The 16,713-nt window shown below is 37.6% G+C and overlaps 1 protein-coding gene across 2 annotated transcripts in view; it reads left to right on the forward strand.

Annotated features, from left to right (window-relative positions):
• The window catches only part of TECPR2 (tectonin beta-propeller repeat containing 2), a 45,455-nt gene that overhangs the window by 3,455 nt on the left and 25,287 nt on the right, over nt 1–16,713 (forward strand). For both annotated transcript variants that reach the window (XM_064460803.1, XM_064460804.1), the window contains exons 2-12: nt 1,876–2,160; nt 2,274–2,402; nt 2,825–2,956; nt 3,965–4,122; nt 5,238–5,550; nt 6,345–6,477; nt 7,831–8,298; nt 8,946–9,940; nt 11,375–11,558; nt 13,501–13,674; nt 15,872–16,052. In XM_064460803.1, the coding sequence (XP_064316873.1) occupies nt 1,927–2,160; nt 2,274–2,402; nt 2,825–2,956; nt 3,965–4,122; nt 5,238–5,550; nt 6,345–6,477; nt 7,831–8,298; nt 8,946–9,940; nt 11,375–11,558; nt 13,501–13,674; nt 15,872–16,052 (3,101 nt within the window). In that variant the 5' untranslated portion in view covers nt 1,876–1,926. The remainder of the gene's footprint in view (nt 1–1,875; nt 2,161–2,273; nt 2,403–2,824; nt 2,957–3,964; nt 4,123–5,237; nt 5,551–6,344; nt 6,478–7,830; nt 8,299–8,945; nt 9,941–11,374; nt 11,559–13,500; nt 13,675–15,871; nt 16,053–16,713) is intronic.

A 16,713-nucleotide genomic window follows, 5' to 3' on the forward strand; every position in this document is an offset into this window, starting at 1 on the left:
CTATTTTACAGAATAATTTTGAGCATTTGGAAGCATTTCTGACTTCAGTTGGCATCTTTCTGGTTTTCTTTCCTCTAAGGAATTTAAAACTGCTGAAGCTTAAGAAAAATCTTCAATGTTACAGGCTCAAACAACTGTACAAAACTCTTCTTTATAGAAATCCAAAATCTGTATCTTGAAAAACTTCAGGTATTTTTGGCAGATTCTAAACCGTACTGTTAATCAGACTTGCTCATGGCAAAATGAAATTCAAGAAGTGAAGGTTTCTTTCCTTTTCTGTGTTCCGAAGTCATCCATGAGGAGAATACTTACTGCTGCAAAATGTTCTTATCAAGGCTGTCACCCCATGATGAGAAAAATTACTGGGTTTAATTAAACTTTTAAAATATTTTAATGTACATCGTAGTCATATCATCTTTTTCTGAAGATCCCAGTACATTATTACTATGATGAGCTCTGACTACATTTTTTTCTTGCAGAAGGCAAACAGAATCTTTGTTTCTGTTTTTCATAGGAAGATACCAGAATTATCCTCTAAGTATATTTACAGCATTGCTCATCAGCATGAAATTATTTGCTTAACCATAAAGGGAAACATGGGCATATGGTGCTTTTTTTTCTGTTTGCTCCTTATCTTTCTAAATTGAATTGCTATATAGATATTTTCCTGTGTCTGCCAAACTGGGATTTCTTTCATTTTTGCATTGCTTCTTTCTTCCCACATTATTCTTATTTTTTGATTGTTATTTGGTTATATAGCTGATGGAGCTCTAACTGAATTGTTTCTCAACCATGTTTTTCTTGAGGTGCAGGGCATTAAGGAGTTGAGCATAAATACTAGTTTGATGCTTTGATCTCAGAACGCTGTCAAACACAGTGAGTATCCCATGCTCTTAGCACTGGGAAGATTCAGGGTAGAGTTTGCAGATAGATGAAGAAATATACTGCATGGATTGTTTAGTGTCAGAGCCCTTACGGTTCTTTCACTAGCCAGATGAGAGAAATATTGCATTTGATCTCACCTTTGACAAGCTGTTGTGATTTAACACCAGCCGGCAACTCAGCCCCACACAGCTGCTTCCTCACTACCCCCCACAGGGGGATGGGGGAGAGAATTGGGAGGGTAAAAGTGAGAAAACTCATGGGTTGAGATAAGAACAGTTTAATAGGTAAAACAAAAGCCACGTATGCAGGCAAAACAAAACAAGGAGTTAATTCACGACTTCCCACCAGCAGGCAGGTGTTCAGCCATCTCCAGGAAAGCAGGGCTCCATCACCTGTAACAGTTACTTGGGAAGATAAACGCCATAACTATGAACATCGCCCCCTTCCTCCTTCTTCCTGCCAGCTTTATATGCTGAGCATGACATCATATGGTGTGGAGTATCCCTTTGGTGAGTTGGGGTCAGCTGCCCCAGCTGTGCCCCCTCCCAGCTTCTTGTGGACCCGGCAGAGCACGGGAAGCTGAAAAAGTCATTGACTAGTGTAAGCACTACTTAGCAGCAACTAATAAATCTCCACACTATCAACACTGTTTTTAGCACAAATTCAAAACACGGCCCCATACTAGCATCTGTGAAGAAAATTAACTCTAGACCAGCCAAAACCAGGACACGAGCTCACAGCTGCAAGAAAAAGTTGTTATCCCATATTTAATGATTACTATATATCCTTAGATATTGGCAGAAACCTAACAAATAAGCTTATTCTTAAGAAAAAGGTTCTTCTAAGAATAACTTATATTCACTAGAGGAGTTTAACTAGCTTTTTCATTATACAAAACACTTCTGCATCCCTACTTGCTCTAAATGGAGGCTTTCTGTTAACCATTTACTCTAAGTAGTTAATGACATGTCTCTTACTTTTGTCTTTCAGATTTCCTTATGTGGTCAAGTAGATGTGTTTATTTCAGCCTTAAAGCTGCTGATGCCAGTGCTTGCTATGGCATCTGTGGCTTCACCGGTTATATTTAAGGAGTTTTGTCCCTTGTATTACCTTCTCAATGCCATTCCTACAAAGGTCCAAAAAGGCTTTCGCTCTATTGTGGTATACCTCACAGCACTTGATACCAATGGAGACTACATTGCTGTGGGGAGCAGCATTGGAATGCTTTATCTCTACTGCAGGCATTTAAACCAGATGAAAAAATATAATTTTGAGGTAAATACTAACATCTACTCTTATCTCTTCTAATGAAGCTGCATTGCTCTGAATTGAGCTGCTGTTTGTCTCTCATTAACTTTGCAAGTTTCATGTATGGTTTGTTTCAACAGGGGAAATGTGAATCTATTACTTTTGTAAAGCTGTTGAGTTGTTTTGATGATCTGGTTGCCGTTGGTACAGCCTCAGGTCGGGTTGCAGTTTTTCAGCTTGTCTCTTCATTACCTGGAAGAAACAAACAGGTAAATCTCTGCATTTGGCTAAACTTCTGTGAGGTTTAACATGGTGAATCCTAGTAGAGTGTTACTGAGACTCTTTATAATAGTGAAAACCAGGGAATTTTGCCTGACGAAATATCCGTGAATATGTTTTAGGCATCATACGTTAAGCTTATAAAAGCAATAATCTTAAAGCATGCTTTTCATTGCAAAAGATGTATTTAATCAAAAATGCTTTTGAGAAATTCCTTATTTGTTATATTGGCTGAGCTGTTTGGTGGTGGGTTTTTTGATTGTTTATGGAGGTTTTTTGTGCTAAATAAAAAATAGAATGACCTGCACTTCTGTACTTGGTCTCCGATTTATAGGTCAGAGTCACCGAATAGGCTTTGTGTCTCCATTTTCTCTTCCCCTCATTCATGTATTACCTTGGTATTGTTTCACAGCTTCGGAGGTTTGACGTTGCAGGTATCCATAAAAGTAGCATTACAGCTTTAGCTTGGAGTCCCAATGGAATGAAATTATTCTCTGGAGATGACAAAGGGAAGATTGTCTACTCTGCCCTAGACCTAGACCAGGTGAGCATTTATTATAGAGACCATAATTCCCATTAATAGTTTTCTGAAAGAATGCTTGTGTGTTTAAATGTTTAGGAGTTAATTGCTTAGTACAATGTATTACTTTCATGGGAAGGCATGTGGAAAAATACTGAAATACTGGAGGTATTTTGTGACCTCACTGGCCTTAAGACTCAGTAAAGATTGCTTTAGTGGTACGTGCACACTTGGCCAAGTATGCACACACTCAGCAAGCCAACCGTTGACTATCCTTCACAACTGCCTTACTGTTTAAAAAAAAAAAAAAGAAAAAAAAACCCCAGTGGTGATCCTTTCATATTTTATCACATTTCTGTCTGAAATAACTATCATATCTTCCTTCAGCTTTTAGCCAGTACTTCCATTTGGAAATGGTACTTTTGAATGATGTGACGCTGCTGATTCACTGTATTGATGAAGTACTTTCAGAATTGTTCAGCATCTCAGTCTGGAGTGTAGAATGAAGTAATATTTGGGTTCTACTGGGTGACCAGCTTGTTGCCAGTAAATAGAATTTTTCTAATGTCATGTTAATTAATACAGACATACAGAAATTCAAGTTAGTACTTGTTTTGTTTATGGGAGAAAAGTTTAAACAACAGCCATCCTGATTTACCTATGACTGTGCCTCATTTGGTTCGACAGAATGGTTTAACATCTCCAGATGTAACAATCGTGTCAGCATTGTATGACTTGGCAGTGGAGAAGAAGGAAGAAAATGTGTCCTAGAGTTTCGTTGATTTCAAGGGAAATGTGTTAGGCAACCGAGAGAAATTGAATTTGTGCCATTGTGGTACGCACAGTCTAACTCGCCTTTTGCCCGCATAATGGAACCCTACGTTCATTAAGTGAACTTCGTGCAATGGTAGTTCAAAAGCTATTGTTTGTTTATTTGTTTTCTCTTTCTTGGGCTTACTTCTTTGAAGTGTTAGTTATTACCTTGTATTTTTAGAAAGGTTGACTCCTGTTAATTGGATGTGTCTTTAAAAGGGTATTTGCAACTCCAGCCTTGTATTGGAAGAGCCATCTTCAATTGTGCAGTTGGATTACAACCAGAAAGTGCTGCTTGTCTCTACTTTACAACGGACTCTACTTTTCTATACAGAAGAGAAATCTGTCAAGCAAGTTGGAACACAGCCCAGAAAAAAGTAAAATCATTAAAGCTCAATGCAGGCACATCTATTAATTCTGGCTTTTCAGAGTGGATTATAGAAAGAGTGATCAAAGCAGTGAAATTAATACAACACAGCAGTCTGCTCATGAAAAGTTAGTTACGGTAGCTATGTGTGCTCAGACATGAAATGACAGTCCTACCTACTTAGAAAGTACATGGTTGCAAATTGTTACTTCCATATTTTTTGGGCACTATTATGCAAAAATATTTAAGATATTTTCTCATTGTTTAAACCGAAATCACTACCACATTTCCTATGCAGTTCTGCTTGGTTTAGTGAGACGTGGTGTGGGCAAACATTGTAATCAGGCCCATCTAATGGGTGATGTAATAGCTGATGCAAGAAGCAAGTCAGCATCCCAGTTTTTCTTATACACTGAAGTGAATTAAAAGGGAAAATGTATAGCAAGAACTTAAAGTTGATTTGAAGGCTAGGAACTTCTTGAATAACCTTGTGGCATCTCCTACTGTGTCATCTCTCTCGGATATGAAGGAAGAGGGAAGCCAGCCGCAGAACAGCATGACTGACTCTATCTGGACGTAGAGGAAATGGACTCTTGAAAGAAGGTTTATAATGTATCCTTCAGGGTTATGAATAGTAAGAGGAATACCAAGGACTGTCTTATGTACAAAGGGTTTTCTTGGGTGATAGTAATGGTGGCTTTGTGCATGAGATGAAGATTGTAACAGTTGAGGTCTATTCCTTGCTTCTTGCAAGCACAGATTGTCAGTTTCTTAGCATTAGTCCGTAGTGTTTTGCTTGTGTTTTATTAATTCTGGGAGAAGGATGACTGTGTAGTAGGATCTTTCGATGGACAGAGAGTACCATTAAGGCTATGAAGCTTATTAGGAGGAATCATTTAACTTTCCTAGTAGATCTAGTGTCTGACATCTAAAGCTGAGGGAAAACTCTTGTTATTTGGAAGTACCGTTCTTGTCTTACTGTAACCAAATTTGGACTTCAGACATTTGACTGACGAATCAAAGAACAAAACTTTTATTTTTGATAGTTGGCAGTTTTAGATTTGTGTCATTAGCTTTAAAAAATATTTCTAAGCTTTTAAAATAAATTCTTCTTCTGCATTTTAGCACAGGCAAATTTGGAGCATGTTTTATACCTGGCCTATGTAAACAGAGTGACCTGACACTGTTTGCTGCCCGACCTGGGCTTCGTCTCTGGAAGTCTGATGTTCACGGAACTGTTCAGGCCACATTTATATTGAAAGATGTATTTGCTGGAGGAATAAAAACTTTTGAACTGTATCCTCGTTTGGAACCACCTGACAGAGGAAGTTACAGCTCCCCAGAGAAACACCTTGGGCTTGTTTCATGTTTTTTCCGAGAAGGATGGGTGCTGACCTGGAATGAATATAGCATCTACTTACTAGACACTGTGAACCAGGTAGATAAATCTTGTGCGTGCATACTTTGTTTCTTTACTTGTTTTTGTTCATACTATGCTCTGAGACTCTTTTTTGGGTTATCCATTACACTTCTATGATTTAAACCCATATTTAAACCTACCAAAGAAAACTTTATTCTCTCCCTCTTCAAGTTGCCATTGCAATGATACACTGAATAGCCCAATATATTATATATATAAATTAAATATATATAAAGCTTTCAGTCCAGGTGTTAATATCATAATCAATTCTGATACTTAGCATATATAAACCTAAAATCTAGTAATTAATGCAAAAAGAAGTTTTAAGCCTATAAAATGTGCCTGGAACTATTTATTCTTTGCCTTTTACTGCTGTTGGTGTCTGCAAAAAACCGAGTATTACATTTTATTTGGTAGAGAGTGGGCTGTTAGCTATTTTGTCGTCTTGAAAGTGTTATGAAAGTGAATACAGCTAATATCTTCTTGTCTAAATGGTATTAAACACTTGTATTCTGGCTCTTTTCTGCCACCGAAATGTATATATTGTTTAAGTTGTTATATTGTTGCTGCTAGTTTGGACAGAGAAAATTAATAGATTTATGGAATAAAAATTAGTATAAAAATGAGCTACATCATGATTAAAGGGTGCTTCCCTTTTTCTTTTTTCTTTGTTTTTGATAAGATAAAATCTTTATTCTGTAACTATATATGTTGATTAAATTCCAGCAAACACTTTTGTTAAGAGCAGCCTCTTGTCCAAAGAGTGTGTTAATGTGATGCCAATTATTTCTTTCTCTGTTGACTCCTTATAGGCTTTGATTGGTGGCTTGGAAGGATATGGTGATATTGTGTCTGTGTCCTGTACCAACAATGAGATTTTTCTCTTAAAGGGAGATAGAGACATAATAAGAATTTCAAGTAGACCTGAAGGACTGTCATCAATAGGTTTGTATCAATTAGGAAACTAGTATATACCTCATGGAACATGGTGCCTATCATACTTTTTTAATACTTTAAAAAAAACCAAACAACAAACCAACCCACCCCCCCACACCACACCCAAAAAAATCTTCAGGTTATTGCCCTGCCACGTTCTCTAGAGTTACATATCTGCTTCTACAGAGTCTGATTGATTTATCTGACTATCTGAGCTTCTGTTTTGGCTGCAGGGAGAATGGGGGTGTTAAGAAATGAATTATGGTTCCCTTTTTTTTGAGAGCGGATCAGTATTATCCTAGCCAGGCATCTCAAATCTTTGCATTTGAGACCTTATTCTAAACCATGATGCTGAAGCAATCTGGATTCCTGATCATGGTTATCTCTTTACTGATCAATCTCAGTTGTCTGGGTTGGAGATACCTGATTATATTGATTCTGTGCCACCTGTCACCACCCACATTCCAGAGGAAATCTCAGCCTTCCCAGCAATGAAAAGGAAGAACTGGAAACAAGCCCAAAGAATACTCACTAAAATCCCAAAAAGAATTTGAGAGCTTATTTTTTTTTATTTAATGCCACCTGAGTGCAGCATCTATGTTACTAGAACTTTCTAAAAGGGATTAATAATACTTCATTAACAATGGTGCTGGCTGATTTCTCAACCATAAAGATTGTAAACACCATTATCCAGTGCACTAGACTCACAGAAGGACTACTTATGCATTTAAAATACTCCATCTTAGCTTTGTATTAGCAAAATGCTAGTAAATATGCAATGAAGTCTCACTGAATGCTGGAGAACTTAACTTTCTTATCATTTCATATTAGTGATAGCTTTAGTCATTTAAGCAGTTCTTTGCTGACAAACTTCTAGGGGGAAGTTATTTTTTTAAACTTAACTTCCAAGTATAGTTTGAAAGGAGCCTTCCTGAAGTATATTTTCTTCTATTTACCGCAGTGGTTTATCTGGTAAATTCTCCTTGATTTCTTTTTTTCAAGATACTGAATGTTTGAGTGAAGAAGTTGAAGATACAGGGTGGCACTTCAGTGTGTGATGTAATTGGGTCTTCCAAGCTGAAGACTGTACCATTCTTCATATATAAACATAAATTCAGAATTTTGCTAATATAAGTTTGATACAGGCTTTGGGGGATTGATTTTACTAAAATTATTTAATTTAGATTTACTTAAATGAAGTTTACATTGTGTATGTGCATATATATATTTGAAATGTTGCGAACATATAATTTTTTTCCATTGCATAAAGCTTCTTTTCTTCTAATACTCTCCAAGAACTATGCTCCTACTCACCTGACACACCAGTATTTACACTTTTATTTTTCTCTTGGTCCGTTTCAGATGTGAATTCAAAATTTCCGAATCCTTTAACAGATACGAGTCCTAAATTGCTGACGCCGTTATTGGTAACTGCATCTGTATCATCTAGCCCTTCAGTGGAAACAAATAAAACAATGGTTACTTCCCCTTCAGTTATTGGTGATAAAAATGACTCTTATTCTTTAGTGAAAGATGATCTGGAAACTCCAGTGCTATCGGAGAAAAGTTTTGATAGAGTGGGAGACTTGAGCAATGAAACAAGAAAAAGGGGCTCCTCTGTAGTAAGTGAATCAAGAAGCAGGAGCAGTTCAGTAAATTCTGTGGACAGTGGCTCTAGCTTTATGGTATGTGCAGACCAACTTTTGGAAGCTCAGAGGGAGGGTCAGCTGTCTTCACAACGGTTCAGCACAATCAGCTCTGAAGATTTTGATCAAGAACTCATTGTAAAGCCAATTAAAGTGAAGAAGAAGAAAAAGAAGAAGAAACAAGGTAAGTCTAGCAGAGCTTTCCCTGCCACTGCTCATTATCCTAACGTGTCACTTTTGATGTTTCACACCAGAGAGTGTCTGTGTTGGAATGCTTGCTTTATATTATATTGTCATGCTCTTAAGCTGTTTGAGTGGTTGTGGTGGTCAATTTACATTTAAGATGAAAGTCTGTTTTTCAGGTGATAAATTGATTAAGTCTTTTTAGATATACTTTATTCTTTTAACTTTGCTTTATGTCAACATGCTTAAGGTTCTAATGTATGGGTTAATGGTAACATACAGTGGACTCTGCTTCCAGTTTTATGTTGGAATTGTGTAGTATCTATTCATCCTTCTAGAATATTTTGCAGTGTCTTCCTTAGCCATGCTTTTTAGTTTAAAATTGTGTCAGTACTTAATTATTCTAATTGTTTTCTATATTGGTATTACAACTTTAAAATATTTTGCTATTAAGACTTTTTTGATTTTGTGTGTATCATTTAATGTTGGAGTTGAAAAAAATCAGTATGTCAAAACTTAGATTTAACTCTGTTCCCCCAGTGATAAAAATATTTTAATTTCTTACTGTGCAGCAAAATGTAATAGATCTTATTAATGTTATTCCCCTCCCTCCTTTTTTTTTTTTTTGTTGCTGTTTTGTGAGAACAGAAAGTGGGAGCAGGAGAAACCACAGCTCTCTGGAATCTACACCAATTTATGAGCGTCAGCTTTCTGGTGATAGTCCACATTCCTTGAATGCAGACTCCTTTTCCATAACTTCCAGCCTAATGAGTGGCAGCATTGATCATTTGAGTACTGGATCTCCAGATCAGGAAAGTGTGTTCAGTGTGGAGTCCCATACTATCTTGCAAGAAGATAATGGTTCAGAAACTTTCAGTGTTCTGCAGTCTCCTGAGTCTGCGACTGTACTAATTAATGAAGAAAATGGAGATATGGTTGATTTACAGAAACTTCCAAACAGTGACAGTGGCATGGGTACTTCAGCTGTTATAGATGCTTTGACATCTGTCTCTCCTCTGGTACTCACAGAAGACTTGACAAGCAGTGTTGAGGGTGAATGTAATGGTAGCGTGGTTTCTGCAAGCAATGAGTGCTGCCTTGGAAAGCTGAGCCAAGAGGAGGAACAGGATTTTTCTACATTGTATAAAATAGATGAAAATTTAGATAAAATGAAGCTGCAGGATACTGAAAAATCTTCTGAAGAGCCAGACCTTACAGACCAAATGTTTTTGGAATGTGAGAGGATACTTGGTATTCAGACATCACTGACACCAAAGGAAGGCGATGAAACTGGTAGGGAAGACCAACAGCAGCTCTCTCTAATACATAGTGCCCTGTCAGATCCTTCTGTGCTCCACTTAAACATTTCCAATGAAGTTTATTCAGATAACACTTACATTTCTGGACAGAATTTTGAAAGTGCAATCAAAGCTAAACCTAGTACTAGCACTGCTGAATGGGTAACGGACACTCATGAAAGTAAGACTGAGAAATCTGCCTCAAGTGATGAAGAGGATATTTATGGACATGGATTACCATATTCTTTCTCAGACACTAGCGTGCCTGAAGTTGGTGCTGGGCCTGGTTTCCAGGATGTGGCCAAGATAAGCACAGATGAAATGGTTCTGTTAAAATCTGATCAGGTATATGTTTTCAATTTAGTTAAAACACTTAAATGAAGCATTTCAGAAAAAAACATTCATGTAATCACTATCCTTTCCTTCTTTAGGAAAGTAATTTTTTTATTACTTGATTTGAGTAAAAAAGTAAAGCATAAAGCCAAACAGCAATATGTGTTGTAACTCTTATGAAATGTAATATATCAGTCGTCAGAATGGCTGATGTGTGCTAACCATGTGAAGAAGCTGCACTGGCTGAATTATTCCCAGCTCAACAAAAGTGCTGTCATAAACCCATCTGTTAAAGAGTGAACATTAAAACCAAGTCATGCTCAAAGTTTGCTCCTTGATTGGGTCTCCAGTAGCCCAAATTCTGCACGATGCTGTTCCTGACTTCAGCTGACTTCACAGGGAATTAATGCTGATTATCTCACATAATGGCCTCTGCTTGAGGATCATATTACCTGTAAATACTCAGAATAAGGATTAGTCTTTCTTTGCATCCTAGACAGCAGTTAGTACTATTTAAAATGTGGACAGTTTTCCTTTTTCTGTTATCCCTCTTTCCTTCATTGTTATTTTGTGGGTGAACATTACCAGAAATAGTAATTCTATAATATACTGTAGCAAAGAAGTACTAATATTCATTGTAAAATCTACAAAATTGCTGAAATCATCGGGAGTTTTAGCAGAAGTCTTAAGAAGGAAATACAGTTGTTCTACGTTGGGGATTTTGTTTTCTTTTAAATCTATAACAGTGTTGTATTGAGATCAACCAAATATTTGTTGATAAAGGCTGAGTTATAAGTTGGTGATGTCCTATTTAGTAACAGCTGCAGCCCAAAGTGTAGAAGAATTTTTGTTTCAGGTTATGGTATTCTTACATTCTGGAATGTTTGGTAAATTGCCCACCACAGGTGCTTACATTATAGGTCATGTATGCAGTGCTTGGGTTCCTCTCATGGAAGCTATCAAAATTTTAAGATAGCAGTTTATAAACCAAATTTCTGCAATACATGGCTCCTGTACCATACAGAGAGTATCAGAGCTGAATATTTATCTGTCACTGCACTCCAGCTATCTTGTTCCCTTTGCTAATCACTTCATAGACAATAAATAATTTCCTGGACTACAGACAGACTATACATTTTAATGTATGCCTTTTTGCATCTGCCATTTCCTTTAAGTATGTGTGCTTTAAGTAATAAGAGAAGGTTTTCCGCTTTTTGGAGGTAGGTGACAGTGTGGAGGTTTTGGTGGCTTTTTGCTAAAACTTTTGTTGGAGCAGTATTATTTTGCAGTACATACTATCTTAGAGAACATGGACAGGTGTAGTTTTATTTTACATGAGGAAATTTACCTTTTTTTAACCAAAATGTGGGAGCTGCTGTGCTTATATTGCCATTTTCTTGTGCAGTCTGAAGACCCCTGACACTGTTCTGACTCTACAGTTTTTAGTTTGCAGAGAGCTGGATGGGATACTCTGGCCCTGGTTACGGCATCCTGAGCCTGGTTGTCTCAGAAAAGTATATTTGGTGCCTGGACTACCGAGGCAGCCTGTACTGCAGCGCTCTTCCTGCGGCGGGGTTGCGGTGGCAGAAGTTTGAAGATGGTGTCCAGCAGGTTGCAGTTTCCCCTTCAGGTGAGTTGGCTTCTGTTTCCCTGCAGTCTTGTAAATATGGACCTTGCATAGATTTGTGCGGTTTTTTTGCTTTTCTTATTTTTTTTAATAATGGCCGTTGTTTAGTTAGGCGAAACTTCTAATTTTTCTGAGATTACAAATCATTCATATCATTCAGTGCATATGTAATTTCCACTTAGGCAATTTATTGGGTGTTTTTTTCAATACAGTACTCCCAGAAACTTCGTTGTTTGGGACTTGTTTGATGTAAAAGTAGTGTGGATTTTTTTCTTAAAAAAAAAAAAAAAGTGATATTGGGTGATATGACTGTGTCTTCACTATTTCTGCATATCTTGTTCTAGCTCAAGTGGCTGTCTTTCGAACAGGTTCACATTGCATTTTGGGAAGTTTTCAACATGCAGCTGTCTGATTGAAGTGAACTTCAGAAGTAGAAGTTCAGTGGTAGGCAGAGTAGTCCTTGTCTATACAAAAACTTGGGTTTTGATACAGAACTGCTTATGATTCCCAAATTTAAAATTCTTTTTGTTGTAAAATTGGTTTTGTGTATGGGTTTGTTGATTTTTATTTTTTTTTAAATACTAAGGAAAAAAAACTGTTAATTTTTTGTGCTTTTGCATATGAGTTTGTTCTGGACGGTTGGGAATGAGGATTATGTTGGATTAAAATTAAACAGATTTTGGTTATAAACTTGTGTCACTTTTGGCCTTGCAGATTGTTTCAGGACTTGTGTGAAAATACAAGTTTCTCAGACATTTTCTTTACTTAGCCTCCTGCCTTGCTGCTACTTTTCTTCCTGTCATCTCTAAAAGCACACGTCAGTCTTCCCGTCTCTCCATAGGGGAAGATTTGCTGTCAGTTTTAAGAAGAAAGATGTTCTATTTGGTCGGTAGCTGAGCTTTGTTATGGACAAAAAAAAAAAGGAGTAGCTCTACTAGGTGAGATCATAGGTTCATCTAGCTCAGTATCTTGTCCTTAACAGTGGTCAAAAGCAGATGCCTCCAGAAAAGAGAAAGGAGCAGGCTAGCATGTATGGCAGTTGCCCTTGGTAGTTTCCGACTGCAGCCGTTGGTGGCTTAGAGACTTCCCAGGCAAAAGGTTGTTTCTGTGCATTTATTATCCCTTGGTTCCAGGAACTCACACAGTTTTTCACCGAATCCATACAAATTTCTAGTATCCATGGTTCCCTGTGGATGTAGTAACGCAAGAGCTACTTTGTGGAATTATTCAAAGGAATTTAATGTGACAATGTACTGCTCTGGTATGAACCAGCGTGGATGCCAATCAGCAGTAAAGTTTGGAATTCCACTTGGTTTTCTTCTTCTGTGCTATCCTTGCTAATTCGAGTGAGGGGAAAAGTTCTCATGATGGATTTGTGCAGTTGCATTTGAGTTTTGTCTGCTTGTGACGTGCTACGTAACAACTGGGTAATAGCGCTGCCCACTGCGGTGAGGGACATCACATCTGTTCAGGCGTTTGTCACCCATGGCTGGTCCACAAAAGTTATGATTTACTACTAGCATTTGTAAAAGATGAAAGTATTCAGTTAACCTATTTCCCTTATGAATCAAGGATGTACCAAACTAGTACAGAAGCAAGCCATGAACTTCAGTTTCTTAATAGTAGGCTTGTTTGGCCCTGACATGGAACTTCTTTCGTTAGTTTTCAGTATATAACTAAGGAGGAGTTGACCTGCATTTGAACACTTAAAAATTGCACATACTGTAATGGTAAATGCATTTCAGCAATTCCTAGAGAAGTTGGTGACTGTTCTGGTCTCACTTTTATAAAAAAACTATAAGCCTTTTTAAATCTTGCATTTTTGTTTAATGCTACTAGCTTGACTTTCCCCTCACATTGCTTTAGGTGTGGGTAGGACAAGTTAGCCGTCTCTGCTACAGTAATTGCGAAGTGATATTATATTCTCTTTTAACTCCTCATACAGGTGCTCTTCTCTGGAAGATTGAACAGAAGACTAACAAAGCATTTGCTTGTGGAAAAGTAACTATAAAAGGAAAACGCCACTGGTATGAGGCTTTACCCCAGGCTGTATTTGTAGCTTTAAGTGATGACACTGCCTGGATTATCAGAACAAATGGAGATCTGTATCTGCAAACAGGTACCTGAATTAATTAAAGGCTCTTTGAATTTTTGCAGGTTAAAATTATTAGAGTTCAAGTCTATGCAACGATCACAACGTGTTTTAAACTTTTATCCACAGCCAGGACATAAGGAAACGTTTTTATCTTGAGAAATGGTTGGAAACAGTTGTGAGATTCTGTGCAACTAGGAGACTGGAAAAGCCAGTTCATGGCCACTCAATTTTTTTGTGCCAAGTGGAGTACATACAGTATAGAGAATTTATGACATGGGAAGGATTTGAGCTGGATGCAGATAAATGGAAAAGGATTGCAGAAAATATTGAAATAATACCCTTGCCTTGCAAATGGTATTGTGTGCTGAAACAATTGAGCCTTAAGTGGGTTTTCTTTTCGTGCTTTAAGGATTTTAACAAAGTATTAAGAAGGACTTTGATAGGCGATGAGATAGTGTGTGGCTGTTCAGAAGAAATTTGGGTACGGGGGGCAGAGCAGGGGAAAGTAGAAGCTGTGTGTTTTGAAAGGCACAGATCTGTTGGAGGTAAGAGTTACCACTTGATAATGAAAGGAAGGTATTCTGAGACAGAGGATTGTAAAGTGCTTTGGAAGTATAGGCAAGTGGTATGTATTTTATGTGATAAAGTCAATGGAAGATTGGAACAGGCTGTGGAGCAGCAGTCTTTACAGCTGCCTTCTCGCTGGGTGTGAATGAAGTAAGAATCAGAAAAGGGATAATGCAGTGGAAACTTTGAAGTCATGGCCTTAGTTTTATTTGCTTCAGTGAATAGAAGAGGATGCATTTGGAAGGTGTTATGCAAACAATTTTCAGGCTAAATACAAGGAGCTAGGATGAAGGATAGAGCTCCAAGTTTTAGAGTTAAGGGGGAAGAGTATCAAGGACTCTTGGGCGTGCGGGCTTTACACAGAGAGCTGAGTTGGTAAGGAAAAACTACAAATAACATGATGAAGGAATTACAGAGAAGAGGAGACTGGGTGAGGGGGAAACAGTATGACACACTAAAGCAGGACAATGTTTCAGAGTGGCTATCAAAATTCTTATTTATCTTCCATTTAATTCTCTTATAGATTTAATTGTCATAGCACAATATAGAAATTCTGTTATTAAGAAAACTATTTAAATACACAGCATTGTTTCAAAAATACTCTTAAATTATTTTGTTTTAATTGTCGTAGTTACGGACCAATCAAGTGGCCTGCCCAAGGTCACATGCATATTGCCAACAAGCACAGATAGTGGTGATAAAGAGTGAACTTTTGATGCCAATCACACAGGGCTCTGTGGAGGTTTGAATCAGTAGTTTTTCTTCCCTGTGAAAGATTGGTTTGATTACATCAGCTTACATTCTGCTGTTCTTAGGCTTCTAAATTTGTCGTTGATGCAAAAAAAAAAAAAAATGCTTGGTGTATCTGTCTTGTTAATGTAAGGCAACCAGTGACAGTTGTTTCTCCAAGATCTTTCCATTCCCTCCGCTGTCCTGTCTAACTTCTATAACAAAAGTGTGTGGGAAATGAGCATTCTTGTTATTTTAGAATATCATGCAGATGCTTCATGGTTCATACTTGCTTTGGCAGCATGAGAAAATTAAGCAAAAGCTATGTCTCTTTAGGTGTTTCACATGCAGCCATGCAAATCAAACTTCAGTGTAATTGTGAAGAAGACATGTTTCTCTAAATTACATATATAAATGTGTGCAAACTACCTGTAAATCTACCAGAACCTCTCCCTTTCTTTCAGTACTACATGCCGTGGCATGCTTCTTTGTAATCACTCTGCTGCCACTATTCAGGTCAGGCTGCCTCTCTCCCTGGCATGTTTTGGGCAAAAGTTCTTCCATTACTGCCTTTTTCTTCGATGCTTCCACCAAGGCTAATACAGATTTTATAAATGGAGATTCCTGATAATGACACTAGAGGGAGAAGAGGAACAGAAATGACAGGACAGGACTTGTGCGCTCTGCAGAATGTTGAAGGATACACAGTGTTTTATTTCTTATATTTAAATTCAGCTGTATTAGAGGAAATGATTAATAGTTTATAGAAAAAAAAGTCAAACAAGGAAACAGTGATCAAATGAAAAGTGTTAGCACGTCAGGGTTATTCCCCTCCTCGTTTTCTTTTGTTGGGTAGCTTTGTCTCTTTTCTTTTAGTTGCAAAAAACCAAAGTTTGTAAAGCAGTCCTCCTTTTTTGATTTCTAGGCCTGAGCGTGGATCGTCCTTGTGCCCGAGCAGTAAAGGTTGACTGCCCTTATCCACTGTCACAGGTTACATCCAGAAATAATGTTGTCTGGGCATTGAGTGAGCAGCGGGCCCTGCTATACCGGGAGGGAGTACGCAGCTTTTGTCCTGAAGGAGAACAATGGAAAACAGATATTGTCAGGTAATGATACTGTGGTGGGGCAGCGTCGCAACTGGAATGACACAAATAGTTGTTTTCAGTGCTGGAGCTCCTTGATGTTTGAAGTGTTACCTGAACTCGTGTATACATATATATGTGTGTGCACATGTATACATACACAGAAGTCCTTTAGTCTTTGTCCAGGCATATTCAGAGTAACTGGTGGGTTTCTGTCTGATGAGTGACTGCTATGTAATGAAAGAAATTGCTGTAAACAGAAGTGGTAACACAATTAAAGCGAGTTTAAGGAAGTTAGTACAGTTTTTAAAATATTTTTATAATAGATAAGTCTGTCAATATGACTTTTTTGATTAAATACTGTTTCTTTAATCTGTGCCGTAATGGCTGTAATGAGATCTCCATATATTTGGGTGAATTTTTTCTGAGATTAAATTTCAGCATTTTTCTTGTTCATCCATAAAGTTTGATCGTACTTTTCCACTTTCCAGTCACAGGTTTTTATTAATATTGTGGATAATTGGTATTTAGCTTTGTAGTTGATCCTACACTTGCAGTAGTTAGTTTGCGATAAAGTTAAAAGCGCTGGGTGTTTAATGCTGGCTTTGAGAATCTAGAATACAGTCTCTCTTGACACCAGCCCTGAAGCAAGTCTAGGAAGAAATTCCAGTTCTTGTTGTCACAT

The sequence above is a fragment of the Phalacrocorax carbo genome, chromosome 9 (assembly GCF_963921805.1).
Source record: "Phalacrocorax carbo chromosome 9, bPhaCar2.1, whole genome shotgun sequence".
Taxonomy (NCBI): Eukaryota; Metazoa; Chordata; class Aves; order Suliformes; family Phalacrocoracidae; genus Phalacrocorax; species Phalacrocorax carbo.